This window comes from Amia ocellicauda, chromosome 1 (assembly GCF_036373705.1).
Source record: "Amia ocellicauda isolate fAmiCal2 chromosome 1, fAmiCal2.hap1, whole genome shotgun sequence".
NCBI lineage: Eukaryota > Metazoa > Chordata > Actinopteri > Amiiformes > Amiidae > Amia > Amia ocellicauda.
Window position 1 is genome coordinate 17,850,618 of NC_089850.1, and position 20,330 is coordinate 17,870,947.

The 20,330-nt window shown below is 40.4% G+C and overlaps 1 protein-coding gene across 1 annotated transcript; it reads left to right on the top strand.

Annotated features, from left to right (window-relative positions):
• The first annotated feature begins 2,439 nt into the window (after window positions 1-2,439).
• slc22a3 (solute carrier family 22 member 3) lies at window positions 2,440-20,300 on the top strand. The gene is made up of 11 exons (XM_066697462.1): window positions 2,440-2,851; window positions 4,031-4,134; window positions 5,049-5,203; window positions 5,315-5,483; window positions 6,509-6,626; window positions 6,922-7,028; window positions 15,473-15,687; window positions 16,571-16,679; window positions 18,750-18,862; window positions 19,104-19,203; window positions 19,307-20,300. The coding sequence occupies exons 1-11, from the start codon at window positions 2,456-2,458 to the stop codon at window positions 19,362-19,364; spliced, it is 1,644 nt and encodes a 547-aa protein (XP_066553559.1). The 5' UTR covers window positions 2,440-2,455; the 3' UTR covers window positions 19,365-20,300.
• The last annotated feature ends 30 nt before the right edge of the window (window positions 20,301-20,330 follow it).

Here is a 20,330-nt window from a genome sequence, read left to right on the forward strand (position 1 = left end):
CTGAGCAGATTGTGAAATACTCAGACCGGCCCGTCTGGCACCAACAACCATGCCACGCTCAAAATTGCTTAAATCACCTTTCTTTCCCATTCAGACATTCAGTTTGGAGTTCAGGAGATTGTCTTGACCAGGACCACACCCCTAAATGCATTGAAGCAACTGTCATGTGTTTGGCTGGTTAGATAATTGCATTAATGAGAAATTGAACAGGTGTTCCTAATAATCCTTTAGGTGAGTGTATATATATATATATATATATATATATATATATATACACACACACACACACACACATTTATATAACAATAAAGTACAGTGAATGATGTCAGCACCCAACACCGTCGTGCTGCACAGAGCTGCAGCCCCGAGCTGAACACAGCCCTGCCCGGCACGGAATCATATACTATACTGGCATTTACTACAGTCAACTATAGGCTACATACAGCCCACTTCATATTATTCATATAATGCATTGTAATTGTTGCAGGTGTGGACAAAATATCAGGTCGGTGATGAACGGGATGACAAAGACTGGCAGAGGAGGGTCGATTGGGGCATGAGGCAATCCTGCCTGAGAGACTGGGGCGAATTCCAGATTCAGTCACACCTCGACTATGCTAGAGACGGAAAGATATATATATATATATATATATATATATATATATATATATGATTCTAATGTTGCAGGTGTGTTCTTACTGATTGAAGTATTTAGTAAGCTGAATATTAAATTACTGCAACTAAATATGTATGATGGTGATGTGTTCATGCTACAGTTTCAAATGTGAAAATTATATGGAGGCTCTGGGTTGAGCAGCTGAGATGGTAATTTGATACTGGCTTCTAGGGGCTGTATATGGTTGCTCTGTGCAGCAGGTTGAAACAAAGTATTTGACAGTTAATAAATATACTTAAATGATTCAAGGAGTGCATATACAATATAAATGATCTTTATTTTATTTTTTTGATAGCCTAAATACATATAAATCGTTTAAATATAACTGACTAACACAACTCAAAGACACAACTAGAAATATAGACAGACAACTTTTCATATGTTACTGCTGGCTTACTTTACAATTGGTACATAGCCTCAATCAAGTTAGAACATAGCATTTTGGGGGGTTTTTCACAGTGAAGAAAGTCAGTACTGAGATCACTGTCAAAGGTTCGATCCTGTGTGTGTTATAACATGACAAATTACGAAGGAATGTTCTGTTTTAAGAAGCAATACAACAGTTGTTTGTTTGTTTTTAAGAAGTGGTAGAGATGGATTAAGGCCCCAGACAAGCCCCATGGACTGAATTTCAAGTTGCCAAGTGTCCTCAAATTAAGCAGTCACTTTTCAGCATGATTTTCAGAAGAAGCAAAATATAATTTGGTTACAAAGTAATTTGTCAACCTTCATTCATGTCGCTTCATTAACTACTTCCGAGGGGTTTGAATAATGTGACATGTACCCCCTTATTTCTGCATTCTTGAGAAACACAAGCAGAAAGATGGGGCGACACTACACAATCATTGCAGATAACTTTCGGATTTCTGTCTTCTTGTTTTGCTCCTTTTGAATACCATGAAGTTTGTAACAGGACAGGATTCAAAAGTCACCCTTACAAAGAAAGAAATCAATGCATAACCTGGGCATTAAACCTTTACTAAACTGATGTTGCTGCTTAATTAACATGAAGATTGCTTCTATTTTGGGGCACTGCGTCAAACGGAGACACAACAGGTATGATGCTGTTTGACTGGTTTACGTTTCATGTTTGATCTGCTTTGACATGTCAATACAAGAGGGATGAGTTTAATGTATGCCAGATGTGAAATGGAAAATGAGCCAACTCTCATGAAGAAAACAGAACAGAAGTCACTCCAAACTATTGTTATGCAACAGTAATCTGCTTCCCCTGATTACTGCTGGATTAAGGATATGTTGCCCTGTTTAAAAACAATACTAACTCTTACAAATGGTTAAGCATTTACACTGGTGGTTTTAAAGAAAGGCTTCTTTATTTTGTGGTCTCTTAATCTGTAAAAGTCCCCCCCCCCTCACACATGTCCTTTTCTAGCCTGAGGCTCATTCATTTCTTTATTTTTGTACTCAATTAAGTGCCATATTAATTTAATATACATTGGATTAGCACTGTGATGCGTTCAGTTAGACAAACATGAGAGGAAAGAGCTGCGTATGTACTTTGAATAGATGACAGAAAAGAACAGTCTGCTTAAAGGATTACCTGCATGGTGCCAGGGTATGCCAGTCCAGTTTAGACTTCCTCTGTCTGTTGCAGAGCAGCTGTTTGCACTCTCCTCAATGGGAGGAATGTTTGAATCTCTTCAGCACACAAAGTCCCTCCCCTTGTGCAGGGGTAGCCACTCCTGACAGCCGACAGAGTGGACCACAGCCTTCACGTTCGCATTCACCACCAGCTAAGCGCTTGCAGCACTGGACACAATGCCAACGTTTGATGAGCTTCTGGTTGGCATAGGAGATTTTGGACCATATCAAAGAAAGATATGTTTCTTAGGGTTCCTTCCAGTGACTCTCTTTGCCTTTGTTCTCATGGGGATTGTCTTCCTTGGGCATACCCCAGGTCACTGGTGTTGGACCCCAGAAGCAGAGGAAATCCAGGGCCAGTGTGGTTGGTCACAGGAGGAGTTGAGGACATTTACAATCCCCCAGTCCAGCCAGAGCTCCTACAGCCGGTGTGAGAGATTCAGTGTGGACTGGAACAGCACTGAGCTCAACTGCAGCCACCCGCTGCCCACCATCTCCATGAACTCCACCGACCGCCTTGCCTGCGACAGAGGCTGGCAGTTCGATGGATCTCACTCCACTATCGTCACTGAGGTAGGGGCTCTGGCCTAAACATGTTTGTACTTTGGCAAGATATCAGTTAAAGTGTTGTCTAATGTCTTTCAAGGGTCACAATTGTTCATGCATAGAGCTTGGTAAGACATATGTTTTTCTGGTATGTCTTTGAGGCCACTCTGTCATAAGAAACTAGCATGTGGAAATGGTTTGTTGGTAACAGTACAGGGCTTGATTTGGTGATTTTCATTATGTCTTATGGTGGCTTGCAAACAAGCAGCCCAGGTAGGGTAAAAAGCAATGCAAGATACTCAGAATGTAATCAACTGCAAAAACTATGGACTGGACCTTTTGTATGTATTAGTAGGATTTCAATAAGATTCACTAGTATTCTGAAAATGTTGACCCCGGGACTGTATTGACAAAGAAATATCTACGAAAATTGAGATAATTCTGAAATATTGTTTTGCAAAATATAAACAAAGTAATCAACTATATAAACACATACAAACTCTCTCACACACATATATATCAAGTCCTTGAATTAGAGAAGCCACATTGTCATGTAAACACTGCATGTTTTTACATTGTGTACATTCCTCTGGGTCTTCAAGATCTGGGTCAATGCATCAGTGTGAAAAGGCTATTGTCTTTATTTTAAACATATATATATATATATATATATATATATATATATATATATATACTCCATTTAATGGAGTCTTGATAGAATAACATTCTAGGGGCAAATCTGTTAACTATGCTCAAACACTTGTCCCTTCATGCTCAGAGGATATGAGTGGCAGTTCAAAAGTGAGCATGACAGAAGCATTCCCCACCTGATTGTACAGATGGCCTACTCTGTCTCAACATCTCCCAGTCCATAGAGGCAACGCCAGACAAATCATGTATTTCGCTGAACAGGAGTGTGGTTTTTTTTACCAGTTTGTGATCGAGCAAAATAGGTGAATCTAGTTATTTAATGTGGTGGAGCTATGTAAAATGCCAAGATCACCAATACTATATGCAGGTTTCATACAACTGAATAGCCTAATTCATTTCTAATTGTTATTTTGTATTATTATTTAAACAGTAATTGTCACTGTGATGATTAATGTTGTTTATTCTGTGTATAGAGAGAGAGAGAGGGAAAGAGAGATTTAGATCTTGATTCCCCAGTAAATAAGCAATGACACTGCTATCATCCTTTGCTTTCAGTTCTCGCTTGTTTGCACAGAAGCATGGAAAACTGATCTAAACCAGGCGTTTTTAACAGGGGGATTTTTCCTTGGCGCTTTGGTCACAGGCTTTTTGGCAGATCGGTAAGTGTTCCGATTCCTACAGCTTCTCAATGTACTGGTTAATACCTGGAAATGACAGGTGAATTGACAATTAGTACAATTAGATAATTTAGATCTGGGGTGGAACAAATACCAGACAATACCCATCCCTGATCTAGATTGTTTCATGGAATCCGTGAGTCAGGACTCAAATATTAATGACTGAATTCAATACAAAAACATTTAGCAAACTTCCTACAATGCAAGACATAAAAATGTAATGCGGAAAAAACAATGATGTGTTGTTTATCACTCTTGGAATGGAAAATAAGTTAGTGTTGGGACAAAAAAAGAAAATTGCATTTATTTATTTATTTCCTACAGTGTTCAATAATGCACACGTAACCCACCTTGAAAGATGTCAAACAAAAGATTGTCAAAATTCTGAGATCAATATGCTGTTTTCAACTAATCCAGCAATATGGGCTAATTTTCCTCCTCTCCTCGAAAGCCTTTCAAACATTCTTATGCTCTTAAATGAAAATAAACACACTGGTGTAGTGCTTCCATGGAGTAACTCACATTAACTACTGGCAAGACTGCAGGTAGGGATTGTTTAGGTGTGGAACAGGTTGTAGAAATCAGATTTCTGCCATCTAGTGGGCACTTCATTGCATATTGTACAGTCCTTGAATTGTAAACATATTCAAGGAAACATTCACTAAAAACATACATATGAAGCATGTATGATGTAAGGCACAGGAGAAGAAAACCCTAAGCTGAGAAGTGGTCACTCTGCTTACAACTGAATAGATTTTGTATTTTTGTACAGATGTCAGTTGCCAACAGACACTGAGCAGACAGGGCAATGTTTCTGTTGTCTGTACAAGTATTTCTGCTTCTGAATTCTGTTAACGTCTTGCTCCTAAAACACCTTGAATCACCCTGTCCTCCAGATTTGGACGAAAGCTGTGTTTCCTTATCTCCATGATTGGACTTGGAGTCTCTGGAATGTGCGTTACATTTTCAACCAGCTACACAGTGCTGTTGCTCTTCCGCACACTGCAGGGTTTCTTTGGGAAGGGAGCGTGGACAGCTGTATATGTGCTGGGTAAGAATACTGGTTCTCCTGTGCAGTTTTTGTTTTCTGTGTTGAACCACCCCATCCTGGTCGAATTTATGCAAAAAAGGTGCTAATCTGAACCTCTCTTACTGTTTGCAGTCATTGAGTTCTTTGGATCAAATAACAGAAAGTTTGTCTCCTTTGCCGCCCGGAGTTTCTTTTCCTTGGGGTTGGCCATCATTCCCGGAGTCGCCTATTTCATCACGTCCTGGAAGATGCTCCAGCTGACCATGACCCTGCCAATATTCCTGTTTTTAGCCTACTACTGGTAATGGTTCATAGGTATCGCATAAGTTGCTTTTGTCTCTGACAGCAGTTGTTTATTTATTCAGCACAGACTTGTACGACCAATATAGCAAGTTATATACGTTTTTGTGTGTGAAAGAATCCTAATCGCTGCCAGCATCCTTAATTTGGCAGATCTTGGGCACAAGCCTAGCAAATCTGATAATCTGTCGTCAGTCAATGCTCATTCTGTGTGTAGCACTCAGTGACTTTCAAATTCAGGTCTTTAACTTGCAAACTTACTAACATACACGTGTCGCTTTGAGACACCCTGCCCTGTATAGAGTCAGATTAAGTTTTGAATCTGGTGTCTAGTGATCCAGTACTAGTTCAGGCTTGTGCAGTTTCATTACATGCAAAAGGAAAGCAGCATTTTCACTGCACGATTGAGCACACTTTGTTTTAAGCATACTTTTTTAGGCATGTGTGAAGTATGTAAGCATTTATTGAATCTACCTCAAACCGTGATCTCATATTTTACTTCGGCCCTGCTTTTCCAAAGTTGGTAAACGATTTACATATGAGTATGGACCAAACATTCATTACAGTTACTGTGTTACACTGACATCTTAATTTCTCACTCACAATGGTCCCAAAAAAACTTAACAAATGATTTTTAATGTGATAATGAAATAAACTGAATTCAAACTGCTGGTCTAACTCATGAGTAAATAATTTAAGAACTTTGGAAATTCAGTAAATTATTAAGTATTTGTGGAAGTATATTTTTGGCTAACAAGCATTTTAAACTGGAGAAGGCTGTGAAACATTACTACAGATCTGTGACCAATTATTTTAAGGGACCATCTTTAAAGCAAAGAGGTTGTAATTTGTTTAATAAATTCTTTGGGGATATGCAAAATAAGTAACTAACATTACATAACTAACAGTTATGTGATGGCTACTCGGGATGTGTTTGTTGCCAGTCAGTCACAGGATAAATTTGAATACTTGCCAATAGAAGATGTACAACATAAGGTTTCTGGAACGTATTACTTTTTCTTCAAGGTTTGTCCCCGAATCACCTCGCTGGTTGTTGTCCCAGCAGAAGACAAAAGAAGCCATGAAGATTGTAAGAGACATTGCAAAGTACCATGGGAAGTCCTTGCCAGAAAAGTACAGTGAGGTACACACTTTCTGAAGGTCAATTTCCCAGACTTCTTCTCTTGGATAAGACAGATAGACTGTGAGGTTTAATCTCATTCATGCAAGGCAGGGAAGTGACAGTATAACAGCAAAGCTTGGAATTGTTCCTAGGTCCAATCTAGTACGCATACAGAAGGAAGAGAATGCTGAGGTTAATTTTTGAGCTTTTGACAGTAAGCATACAAGAATTCAGGAAGTGACGGTGAGTCTGACAAGGCCTAGCCAAGCTACAGGCCTGAATGAGTTCATGCAAACCTTTTCCATTTCACTTGCAGGTAGAGCTTTTGGAGGAGAAGGCCAAACAGGTCATAAACCCTTCTGTTGTGGATTTATTCCAAACTCCTCAGCTTAGAAAACAGACACTCATCTTAATATATGCCTGGTAAGAAAAGGTCTACTACTTTTCATTTCAATTGTTTATGGCCATTTCAGTTAGCATCTGGTGTAATATACCCCCAGTGTTTATTACAAATAACTGCGAGAAGCCCTGTCATCAATTGGAGACCGGTGATTGTAGGAGACCGGCGTTTGTATTAAATGTTCATAAATAAAAAGTAATCCTGGACTCATGCAGGGTAAGAAGAGCCTGGAAACACTGCTTCATTGTAGAAGTAGGCTAATATGCCAGGCTTTTATTTATTTATTTTTGTAATTATTATTATTTTTTAAATAATTTGCTTTCCAAAGATGCAAAACAAATCACATTCAATGTATGGTGAACTATACACTGGATTGTAAACAAGATACCGGTAATTCTGTTAGCAGTCTAAGAATTACGGTGGCTCGTTGAGGACATGAAAAAAAAAAAAATGTGATCGCAACATAACAAATCATTATGTCCTGATCACGACATAAATAACTCGTGATCACGACATAACGGGCCGTGGCCAGTGGTCAGCTTTCCAGAACTGGTGTCTAGAGAGACGTGTGGATCTAGTGTTGTGCCCCATATCGACAATCCTGTGCTTCCTGCAACAGCTGCTTGAAGACGGGAAATCTGCATCCATGCTGAAAGTTTATCTGGCTGCCATCTTAGCATGCCATGATAAAATTGACAATGTCTCACCAGGAGCCCATTTCCTGGGGATCCAGTTTCTGAAGGGTGCGAGACGCCTGAGACCAGTAAAGGACACAATTCCAGCCTGGGACTTGGAATTAGTGCTGAAAGGACTGAGCGGTGCTCCCTTTGAGCCCATCTCCACAATGGAGCTCTGCATCCTCTCGCTCAAGGTAGCCACAGCTGAATACGCAAGCTGCATAGGGCCCCACAAATTATGCAATGGCCCTGCCTCCCCCTCATGTCAAAGCGGGTGTCAATGTCAGGGCAGGCCTGAAGTACATGCAAACTAGGTGGTCGTCTAGGGCCCCAGAATAGCAAAGGGCCCCAAAAATATGACATAAATAATATTTAAATAAAAAATAAAAAAATCAACTGAGCACTGTAGCATGAGTGCGCCTAAAAACGTGAACTAGTGCCGGAGGGGAAGGTGAGGCATGGGTTACAGCAGTGCTGCTGATGTGAGAGGCTGAGGTGGAGAGAGAGAGAGATCACAAAGAGAGTGCAGAAAAAAGGGTGAGGACTAGAAGGCACAAGGTAGATACATATATCAGACGTTATTCATTATTTCACCTCACTTGTGTCGAGTGATGCTTGTGTGTGACCTCAATCCATGCAACAAGCTAGCGACTATCAAACACATTTTCAATCAGTAGTTAGCTTTGAAATCAACATACCATGTAAGCAGATAACTAGCCAACCAAATGACAAAATTAATTACCCGCTGACTATTCTAAATGCTGCTGCACTGTGATAATTGATGTATTACATTTTTGCACAAGTTAAAAGAAAACAGGCTATGTGACGCGCCACCACAAACAAATCATAAACACGCCCATTTCCACATAAGCATATAAATTTATTTGCAAACACTACTTGAAATGCTCACATTTTAAAAGTGCAAGATAACTGGTCAGTTTATTCTGGGTTTCAAGGTAATGTAAGTTGCTGATGGACGTGTCATGGATAATGGCAATGCAGATCACTTTTGTTTCCTATTATCATTATGCTCTCTATATTGTTGTGGGAATGTTGTGGACTGTACATCGTGTTGTAATCCAAACTTTATAAAACATTTCTATTCACAGCTGTAGCTCCGTCAGTGACGTGATAAACCACTGGGTAATATCATTAACACAAAGTATTAAACAACAAGGAGCAATGCACAAGACAGTCCTTTGCCCTTTGCATGGCTGCAGTTAAACAGCCGCTCGTCTCTTGTGCAGTACATTTATACTATGCAAACATGAGAGGGAGAGGGTAATTTAATCTGTGACTCAAGCATATTGTCCAGATTCTAGGTCAGAACACACGTCAGGAATACGTATGCTAAATTTCAGGTAAATCTGATGGATATAAGTGTATTGCTCAAGAGTTTATGAAGAGAATGTCAGCGGAACATTAACAGCTGTTTTGTATATTCCAAATAGTGGGACTTTAAAATGTCATAACTTTGTCAAATTATATATAAAGCAATAACCCAGCTCAGAAGTAATAATCTAATTTTTGAAAATGTTGGTGATGTGACTGGTCTTATGGTGGAGGGTCACATCACATCGATAGCTGCCCGTTGCCATCCAAATGATGATTAGCTAGAAGTTAACTACTACAGTAATTTGTATTTTTTTAAATACATTTAGTTTTTTAATGTGCACTGTGTAATATAGTATTTTCATTATAATTTATGGTGTGGGTGTTTTTATACCTTAACTGTTTATTAGTTATTGCTGTTATTTCAATGTGCACAGTGTACGTATAAATGTGTATGTATTAATACATCTATTTCAGTGTATGTTAAAATGCAATACATGTTCTTTGATGTGCACTATTTAAATGTTTGTGTCTCTCTTAGTTTTACCAAAACATTTTCTCTATTCCATAAAGATGGGCACCACTAAAATGTTTTGCAGCGAGCTGGGAGCCCCCCACAATCAAATCTCGCCTACGGCCGCCAAAAGGCTAGGGCCGGCCCTGAAGGTAGCCTTCCTTGTAGTGATAACATCGGCAATGATAATTAGTGAAATTCATGCCTAGTCTGTGGATAAAGGCTGTCTGATCTTCTCAGGAAGCAACGACAGAGTCACTCTGAGGACGAACCCGGCCTTCCTGCCCAAGGTCATGCCAGCCTTCCATATAAACCAACCTGTTGTCCTGGAGCCTTTCCATCCCCCTCCACATACATCGGATGAGGACCGCAGACGACACACACTCTGCCCTGTCTGGGCGTTGAGGTGCTATATGCGGAGGACTGCGCAGAGCCGCAAATCCAACCATCTGTCTGTCTGCTAAGGTTCCACCACCAGAGGGAGGGCGGTTTCAAAACAGTGATTGGCGCACTGGGTGGCGGACGCGATCTGGCTCACCTATGACCTTCCTGATGAAGAAATGGCAGGGAGCTGCAGTCAGGAGGAGACTTTTCACAGACACCAGGAACCGGGGTTATGATAAGAACATAAGAACATAAGAAAGTTTACAAACAAGAGGAGGCCATTCAACCCATCGTGCTTGTTTGGTGTCCATTAATAACTGAGTGATCCAAGGATCCTATCCAGCCTATTTTTAAATGTTCCCACATTTTCAGCTTCTACCACATTGTTGGGGAGTTTGTTCAGATTGTGACGACTCTCTGTGTGAAGAAGTGTCTCCTGATTTCTGTCTTGAATGCCTTGAAGCCCAATTTCCATTTGTGTCCCCGGGTGCGTGTGTCCCTGCTGATCTGGAAAAGCTCCTCTGGTTTGATGTGGTTGATGCCTTTCATGATTTTGAAGACTTGAATCAAGTCCCCACATAGTCTCCTCTGTTCCAGGGTGAAAAGGTTCAGTTCCTCAGTCTCTCAGTAGGACATTCCCTTCAGACCTGGAATAAGTCTGGTTGCTCTCCTCTGAACTGCCTCTAGAGCAGCAATATCTTTCTTGAAGTGTGGAGCCCAGAACTGTCCACAGTATCCAGATGAGCTCTAACTAGTGCAGTGTACAGTCTGAACATCACTGCCCTTGTTCTCAATTCTACACTTTTAACAATATACCCTAACAGTCTTTTTGCCTTTTTTATTGCTTCCCCACATTGTTTGGATGGAGAAAGTGAGGAGTCCACATAGACTCCTAGGTGTTTCTCATGCGTTACTTCATCTGTTCTATTCCTCCCATAGTGTAATTATAGTGGACATTTTTGTTACCTGCATGTATTACCTTGCACTTGTCCACATTGAATTTCATCTGCCATGTGTCGGCCCACAACTGAATGTTATCTAAGTCCCTTTGAATAGCCTGTGCTGCCACTAGTTTGCTAACTAGTCCAGATCATTAATATAGATTAGAAACAGCAAAGGCCCTAGTACTGATCCCTGTGGAACTCCACTAACAACCTCACTCCAGTTAGAAGCGACTCCTCTAATCGACACCCTCTGTTTCTATACATCAACCAGTTCATAATCCATCTACTTACATTACCCTGAATGCCTACAGCTTCCAATTTGAGGATCAGTCTTTGGTGTGGAACCTTATGAAAAGCTTTCTGAAAATCTAAGTATATCATATCATATGCTTTCACATGATCTATAGCTGCAGTTACATGTTTTAATAAATTAGTAAGACACGATCTGCCTCATCTAAACCCATGTTGACTATCTCCAAGAATATGGTTTTCATTAAGATGCTCCTCTGTTTTCTGTCTAATCATTGTTTCAAACATTTTACAAGTGAGGCAGGTGAGACTGATTGGTCTGTAATTTCCTGGCTCAGTTTTGTCCCCTTTCTTGTGGATTGGTATGACATTTGCCGTCTTCCAGTCAGTTGGTACATCCCCTGTTCTAAGTGTAATTTGGAATATTTGAGTTAGAAGCCTATAAATCATTTCCTTCATATCATCTGGCCCAGGTGATTTGTTTTTAATTCTGCTAGTCCCTTTAGTACCTCCTCCTCATGTATTTTGTTTCATCTCTGTCCCTTTTGTATGCGCTATACCACATTTTCTTCCTCTTGATATTTTTTTGGATACTTTTATTAAACCATTTTGGCCAGTGTTTTTTGGTCCTCAATTTGCTAAGTTTTGGTACAAATTTCTCTTGAGCCTCAATTAGTATATTCTTAAAATATAACCATCCATTTTCAAATGAATCTGTATCCAATGTGCTCCAGTCTACCTCTTCTAAGTGCCGCCTCATACCTTCAAGGTTTGCTTTTCTAAAATTATAGACCATTGCTTTAGACTTGGACCTTGTTTTTTGAAAGAATGCCTCAAAGCTAACCATATTGTGATCACAGTTTGCCATTGGTTCTCTAACTACTGTCCCTTTGACTCTATCCTGGTCATTTGAAAAGATCAAGTCAATGCATGCACTCTCCCTGGTTGGTTCCCTGACAAATTGAGTTAGAAAGCAGTCATTTACCATCTCAACCATTTCTGTTTCTGTTCTGTAGTCCCAACCGGGCTTTCCCAGTCTATGTTTGGGAAATTGAAATCTCCCATTATAACAGCCACATCCTTGCTACATGCAGTCCTGATTACACTGTACAATGAGTTGGGTGGTCTGTAACACTCCTACCACTAATCCTCCAGATCTCTTGTCCAAAAGTTTCACCCACAAAGATTCTGTTCCGTTACTGGGATCTAATACGAGTTATTCTGCCTCAATGTCATTTTTCACATATAATGCTACCCCACCTCCTCTTCAATTTTTAGTCTCTCCTAAACGGTGTGTATCCTTTCAACTTGTATTCATCCCCATCGTTTTCTGTAAGCCATGTTTCCGTCACTCCTACAACATCATAGTCACACCCCAGCACTGTGGCTTCCAAGTCTAACATCTTGTTCCTTATACTCCTGGCATTGATGTACAAACATTTCAGGACTTTCCTACTAGCAGGTTCCCTTTGTTTTCTTTCCTTAGTGGAACATGTCCCATTGTCAGAGCTCCCTGCCCCCCTGGGCCCTAGTTTAAAAGATTCTCAATTTCTATACACTTTCCCAATGCATTAGCCCCCCTTCTGTTCAGATGTAGACCATCCGGTTTGTACAGGTCCCATCTATCCCAGAAGAAGGACCAATGCTCCATAAACCTAAACCCCTCTTCCCTACACCAACATTTCAACCACATGTTAAACTTTCTAATCTCTGACTGTCTCCCTGGCCATGCATGTGGTACCGGAAGTATTTAAGAGAAAACTACCGTGGAGGTTCTGCTCTTTAGTTTTGTTCCTAACTCTTTAAATTTGTCTTGCAGAACCTCTGTCCTACCTTTTCCTATGTCATTGGTTCCAATGTGGACCATGACCAGTGGATTCCCTCCGGCTTTGGCCAGTAGCCTGTCTACTAGTTTAGGGAGATCTGCAACCTGAGCACCAGGCAGGCAAGATACCATGTGGGTCTCCTTATCACTAGAACACACTGTGTGATCTACGCCTCTAAGAATTGAGTCTCCTACTATAACTACCTCCCTGTTCTGGTGGGGGGGTGGGCACAATGGTGCTCTGGTGCTCAACTGCCCTCCCATCACCCTCTGAACCATCACTGTCCAACTTGGTGTCCAGCAGTTGGAACCTGTTGGGCAATTCTATCTCTTGGGGTGTCTCTAGGGGTTGTGCACGCACTTTTCTGTGGTTACGACCTACTGTAACCCAACCATTCTCTACGCTGTCCTGCTCTGAGGTCTCAACTCTCCTCAGTTTTGGCGTGCACACCATCTCTCTCATGGGCTGATTGACCAATTCTTCTATATGATAATAACCTATCGTTTTTTTTCATGTCCTCAATGAACCACCGTAAATATTCAATATACTGTGAACTCTCACTAAATAAACAAAAAGCATTTCAACAAAACTGTGGAAATACGCTTTAAACCAATCCATCAACATTATACTTCATTAATGCATTGTTTAGTCATAGCTGACAGTTAGTTCAGTCACTACAATTAACAGCAATACAAATATACAGCAATATGTATATATATATATATATATATACATAATTAAAGTAAGAAATAAATTAATAAAAACACATGTGATGGTGTTTTTTTAATTGATATACGGTATATGTACTCAGCAAAAAAAGAAACGTCCCTTTTTCAGGACACTGTAATAATTTTGTAAAAATCCAAATAACTTTACAGATCTATATTGTAAAGGGTTTAAACAATGTTTTCCATGCTTGTTCAATGAACCATAAACAATTAATGAACATGCACCTGTGGAACAGTCATTAAGACACTGACAGCTTACAGACGGTCGGCAATTAAGGTCGCAGTTATAAAAACTTAGGACACTAAAGAGACCTTTCTCCTGACACCAAAAGAAAGATGCCCAGGGTCCCTGCTCATCTGTGTGAACGTGCCTTAGGCATAATGCAAGGAGGCATGAGGACTGCAGATGTGGCCAGGGCAATACATTGCAATGTCCACACTGTGAGACACCTAAGACAGCGCTACAGGAGACAGGAAGGACAGCTGATCGTCCTCGCAGTGGCAGACCATGTGTAACAATACCTGCACAGGATCGGTACATCTGAATATTACACCTGCGGGACAGGTACAGGATGCAACAACAACTGCCCGAGTTACACCAGGAACACACAATCCCTCCATCAGTGCTCAGACTGTCCGCAATAGGCTGAGAGAGGCTGGACTGAGGGCTTGTAGGCCTGTTGTAAGGCAGGTCCTCACCAGACATCACTGGCAACAACGTTGCTTATGGGCACAAAACCACCTTCGCTGCACGTGATTTCCTGCAAGACAGGAATGTCAGTGTTCTGCCATGGCCAGTGAAGAGCCCGGATCTCAATCCCATTGAGCAGGTCTGGGACCTGTTGGATCGGAGGGTGAGGGCTAGGGCCATTCCTCCAGAAATGTGCGGGAACTTGCAAGTGCCTTGGTGGAAGAGTGGGGTAACATTTCACAGCAAGAACTGGCAGATCTGGGTCAGTCCATGAGGAGGAGATGCACTGCAGGACTTAATGCAGCTGGTGGCCACACCAGATACTGACTGTTACTTTTGATTTTGACCCCCCCTTTGTTCAGGGACACATTATTCAATTTCTGCTAGTCACATGTCTGTGAAACTTGTTCAGTTTATGTCTTAGTTGTTGAATCTTTTTATGTTCATACAAATATTTACACGTTACGTTTGCTGAAAATAAAAGCAGTTGAAAGTGAGAGGACATTTCTTTTCTTGCTGAGTATATATTTACTTAAAACTAGAAAGATGCAAAAACTAAAAGTAAAAGTTTACGTCAATATGTTGTGAAAGGTTCTTTCAAATGTGCTAATGCATCTTTAGAAACTGTATTGATTTCCCTCTTCTTTATTTTTAAAACATTGTCAAGTCTGTTTTGTAACCCAGCGTTTATTAGAGACCGCTTTTGTTTACATGATTATGCAAATCAACCTGGCGACTATTAGAGACTGGCTGCTATTTGAGACCCAGCGAATATTGGAAGTTTTATGGTAAATAAACACTGGATCCCCCCCTCCTCTTCTTATTCAAGTCAAGTCTATCGGCACACAGTACTTGTTTTTGGTTAATATTCATTCTTTAATATGATTAAGCAAAGCAATGGTTCAAGCAGGAAACTCATGCCAACCAGAGCATTAAACTCATTGAGTTTCTCATCTTTTCCTTTCACATTTATTTCCTGACTTTGTAGCAGGGACCTACTGCAAATGAGGTTTTGGTCTCAGTTGGGCTTCCCTGCGTAAATAAAGCTTTTGATTGATTGATTGATTGATTTTTGTAGTGTATACCATTTGGTTGTATCTGAATGCCCTTTTTATTTCCCAGGTTCACGAGCACTGTGGTTTTCCAAGGGTTGGTCATGCGTCTTGGACTCACAGGGGGAAACTTGTTTCTAGATTTCTTCATCGCGGCGGCGGTGGAGCTGCCTACTGGCATGGTATTTTACCTGACTGTGGGTAGAGTGGGGCGACGGCCATTACTCTTTTTCTCATATATGGTCGGAGGAATTGCCTGCTTAACAATGCTTTTCATCCCAAATGGTGAGACTGTGAAAGATGCTGATAAGTGTGTTCCTTGGTAGTGCTTTCATAACCCATGTGTGAAAATATCAGGCTTCCAGTGACGCATCTGGTTTAAAGCCAGAGAACAGGTTGTGCCTTATAGCCTGGATCAACATGGTCTAGAGTTCCCACAATGCTATTGGAGGCCTGAGCCAAGAGTTCCTAGGATGTTGTGCACAACTGAGCAAGCATCACAGGAACAGGGTGGGCAGAAGTCTGCTGGTCGATCCTCAGTTTACTACTAGATAGAGCTTCTCGGGGGTGCCTGAAGGTTCAGGTTGTTAGGAGGTTCAGCTGCAATTGAAAAGGTTTTGGTCTCAAAAAGGAAAAGGAATTCAAGTGAACTGCAAATTCGTGTTTGTTCTAATATTAGAAGGAGACACTTTAATTGTGAAACCACCTATTTTGGAACTGGGTTATCCAGTGACAAACATATTCTCACTGCACTAAACCTGATTGTTCAAAAATGGAGGGCTTATGGTTGATCATGTTGGTAGTTGAAACTTGAAACTGCTATGGGCTAAGTAGCAGTAAGGATCTTGTCAATTAGCCAACTCCTTTCAATGCAAGCATTCTTTTGTTTGACACTAGATACATCAGATTAAATTATCATTAGCCATGAGTCTCTCACAAGGGACGATTGAGCTTTAGGCAGTTGTCTTGGGGGAATGGGTGTTGCTCTTACAGCTAGGAACAAGGACTATGCCCCAAATGTAATTACGGTTTCAAAACTTCAGGCTTGTCGACACAAAGTCTGCATCCTGAGTCTGTTATATTAAATTGGCTTGATGTTACCTAATGAAAGCATGTTGTTATCTGTAATGTGTGCAAATATGATTATTTTATTCACCAATTCTTTTAGATTTCACCTGGATAAAGAAAACCATTGCGATAATTGGCAGGTTTGCTATTGCATTAGGATCTGAGACAGTGAACTTTACCAATGCTGAGCTTTTCCCCACACCATTAAGGTAAATCTTGCAGCTGAATCTATCATATTCTCTCTCGCTTAGTAGCCTCCACTGAAAAGTGATTCCTACACGTTTTTGTTCTCAGAAACAGAACTATCAATCTGATCCAAGAGACTTCTGTGCTGTGGACATAATCTGGTGGACAATAAATTGGGCCGAACATTTGGAACACACACACATATACACACACACAGTACTGTGCATAAGTTTTAGGCAGGTGTGAAAAGATGCTGTAAAGTTACAATACTTTCAAAATAGACATGTTAATATATTATATTTATCAATTAACTAAATCCAAAGTGAGTGAACAGAAGAAAAATCTACATCAAATTCATATTTGGTGTGACCTTCAAACCTGCATCAGTTCTTCTAGGTACACTTGCACACAGTTTTTGAAGGAACTTAGCAGGCCAGTTGGCTCAAACATCTTGGAGAACTAACCGCAGTTCTTCTGTGGATTTAGGCAGCCTCAGTTGCTTCTCTCTCTTCATGTAATCCCAGACAGACTCGATGATGTTGAGATCAGGGCTCTGTGGCGGCCATACCATCACTTCCAGGACTCCTTGTTCTTCTTTACGATTAAGACTGTTCTTAATGACTGTCGCTGTATGTCTGGGGTTGTTGTCATGCTGCAGAATAAATTTGGGGCCAATCAGATGCCTCCCTGATGGTATTGCATGATGGATAAGTATCTGCCTGTACTTCTCAGCATTGAGGAGACCATTCATTCAAACCAAATTCCCAACTCCATTTGCAGAAATGCAGCCCCAAACTTGCAAGGAACCTCCACCATGCTTCACTGTTGCCTGCAGACACTAATTCGTGAACTGCTCTCCAGCCCTTCGGCGAACAAACTGCCTTCTGCTACAGCCAAATATTTCACATTTTGACTCATCAGTCCAGAGCACCTGCTGCCATTTTTCTGCACCCCAGTTCCTGTGTTTTCATGCATAGTTGAGTCGCTTGGCCTTGTTGCCACATCAGAGGTATGGCTTTTTGGCTGCAAGTCTTCCATGAAGGCCACTTCTGACCAGACTTCTCCGGACAGTAGATGGGTGTACCAGGGTCCCACTGTTTTCTGCCAATTCTGAGCTGATGGCACTGCTGGATATCTTCCGATTGCGAAGGGAAGTCAGCATGATGTGTCTTTCATCTGCTGCAGTAGATTTCCTTGGCCGACCACTGCGTCTACGCTCCTCAACGTTGCCCGTTTCTTTGTGCTTCTTCAAAAGAGCTTGGACAGCACATCTGGAAACCCCTGTCTGCCTTGAAATGTCTGCCTGGGAGAGACCTTGCTGATGCAGTAGAACTACCTTGTGTCTTGTTGCTCACTTGCCATGGTGTGTGACGTTTGACAGTAAACTGTCTTCAGCAGCCTCACCTTGTAAGCTGAGTCTGGCTGTTCCTCACCCAGTTTTATTCCTCCTACACAGCTGTTTCTGTTTCAGTTAATTATTGTGTTTCAACCTACATATTGAATTGATGATCATTAGCACCTGTTTGGTATAATTGTTTAATCATACACCTGACTATATGCCTACAAAATCCCTGACTTTGTGCGAGTGTACCTAGAAGAATTGATGCTGATTTGAAGGCAAAGGGTGGTCACACCAAATATGGATTTGATGTAGATTTTTCTTCTGTTCACTCACTTTGCATTTAGTTAATTGATAAATATAATCTATTAACATGTCTATTTTTTAAAGCATTCTTACTTTACAGCATTTTTTCACACCTGCCTAAAACTTTTGCACAGTACTGTATATATATATATATATATATGTAAATGTATAAATGTATAAACATATGGATTTCAGACTTAGATATTTAAATTTGTTAAATTTGTTGAACTATGTACAGATATTTCAGTTTCTTGTATCTTAGTGGTAGGTTATTTGCAGCTCACTGGTTCAGTGAGAGGATCCCGCTACACAGAACAAATCAGCTTGTGTCCTCACTTCCAATCCTTTGTTTAGATAAAACTGTCATGTCTTTGGCAAGACTTGCAATTACACGAAAAAAGTCATAGCAGGGTAATTGTACTGACTTGTATTTATTTTTCCCTTCAAGGAATCTGGGAGTGTCTTTGTGTTCCTCTTCAGGTGATATGGGAGGAATTGTAGCTCCTTTTCTGCTCTTCAGGTTAGCAAGCATATGGTTGGAGCTGCCCCTGTTAGTATACGGTGAGTGTGCTGGAATCCCACTTCCTCTAAATGGTTTAATTGACAGGTAAACCTTAGTATATAGGGCTCTGAGGAGAGGCTGCTAATCTGTCGAGTACATATTTTTTCAGTATTTTGGAAAATATTGTTTTTATTAAACTTTTGTGTACGACTGTTTTCTGTTCACGTAATTGAAGTAATTGCTTACAGATGTATGACACCGGAAAGCTTTTGCTCACTTTCTCCATCTGCATTTGTGCAGGAGTCATGGCTTTGGTCTGCAGTGGGCTGGTTCTGCTTTTACCTGAAACAAAAGACACTGACCTACCAGAGACCATTGAAGATGTCGAGGCCCTGGGAAGGTAAGTTAACACATAACTGAAGCCGACTCCCATGAACCACATGAAGTGTGAATGATATTTTACAATTGATTTCACGTTTCCTTCTTCTTGTTCTTGCCCCCAGGCGCAGCACGTGTCACTTTCTTATGAAAGACACAAAACCTAAAAACGACATAATCTAACGGGAAGGACATGGTCAAACAGAATAATAATGCAGGCGATTTTGGTGGTGACAGGGGAAAAAACACTGTATTGAAATACATCCAAGATGTGGACAGATGTACAGAAACCCCCAGTTATCCAAAGATCTCAAAATATACAATATTGCTTTGCTTCATGTGATGATCTAGAAGAGATTATTGGATGTCAACTGCACTGCTACCCCATCTTGGACTGCAACAGTGCCCATCTATTTTTTTTATTTTTATTGCTTTGTTTGATGGGTTTCTCTCTGTGGAATTGTAACTTTTTTATTTGGTGACATATTGTGTAGACAATAGTCTCCACCCCCTGTCTTGGAGAGGCCAATTATTTTCTTCAACAATGTGTAAATCTGAATTAACTAAGACAAAACTCGGTCGATAATGTGAAAGACAGCTAGGATAGAATATAGCCCCAATTAACAATGTATGTGGCCTTAAAACACTAAACTGTAAACAGAAACTTGACCAGTCAGCTGTTAAAACTAACATATTAATTTACAGTAATGCCTGGACAATCTTTCTCGCCCACCTTTTCACTTTTGTCAGTTAACCAAGATATGCTGCACGAGGACTGCTACTGTTCTTAGGTGACTTACCTGAGGTAAAAATGACATACCTACACTGTTCAATTTCCATTTAAATCAAGTAACAGACATTGTTCAATTCTTTCAGCAATATGCATTACATTCAACAGATCTCCCTTCAACTTCTATCAGCAGTGATTGTACTATATAACAATCAAGTGTAAATGTATTACATGACTCTCTGCGTGCCAACACTGACACACAACTTATTTATTTCTGTTTGATAATGTTTGTAGTTGTACTTGCTTCAACTGTAAATGTACTACTAGTAATTAAATCCATGTTAAATGTCCAAATTCATGTGAATTGGAACTTATATATATTTGAAGTATATATATATATATATATATATAAAAACATA

Excerpts from the sequence above, each read along its gene's own strand:
- slc22a3 (XM_066697462.1), top strand. The coding sequence starts at position 2,456 with ATGCCAACGTTTGATGAGCTTCTGGTTGGCATAGGAGATTTTGGACCA. Across the intron at positions 2,852-4,030 it reads ACTCCACTATCGTCACTGAG|TTCTCGCTTGTTTGCACAGA; the intron begins GTAGGGGCTCTG and ends CTTTGCTTTCAG. Across the intron at positions 5,484-6,508 it reads CTGTTTTTAGCCTACTACTG|GTTTGTCCCCGAATCACCTC; the intron begins GTAATGGTTCAT and ends TTTTTCTTCAAG.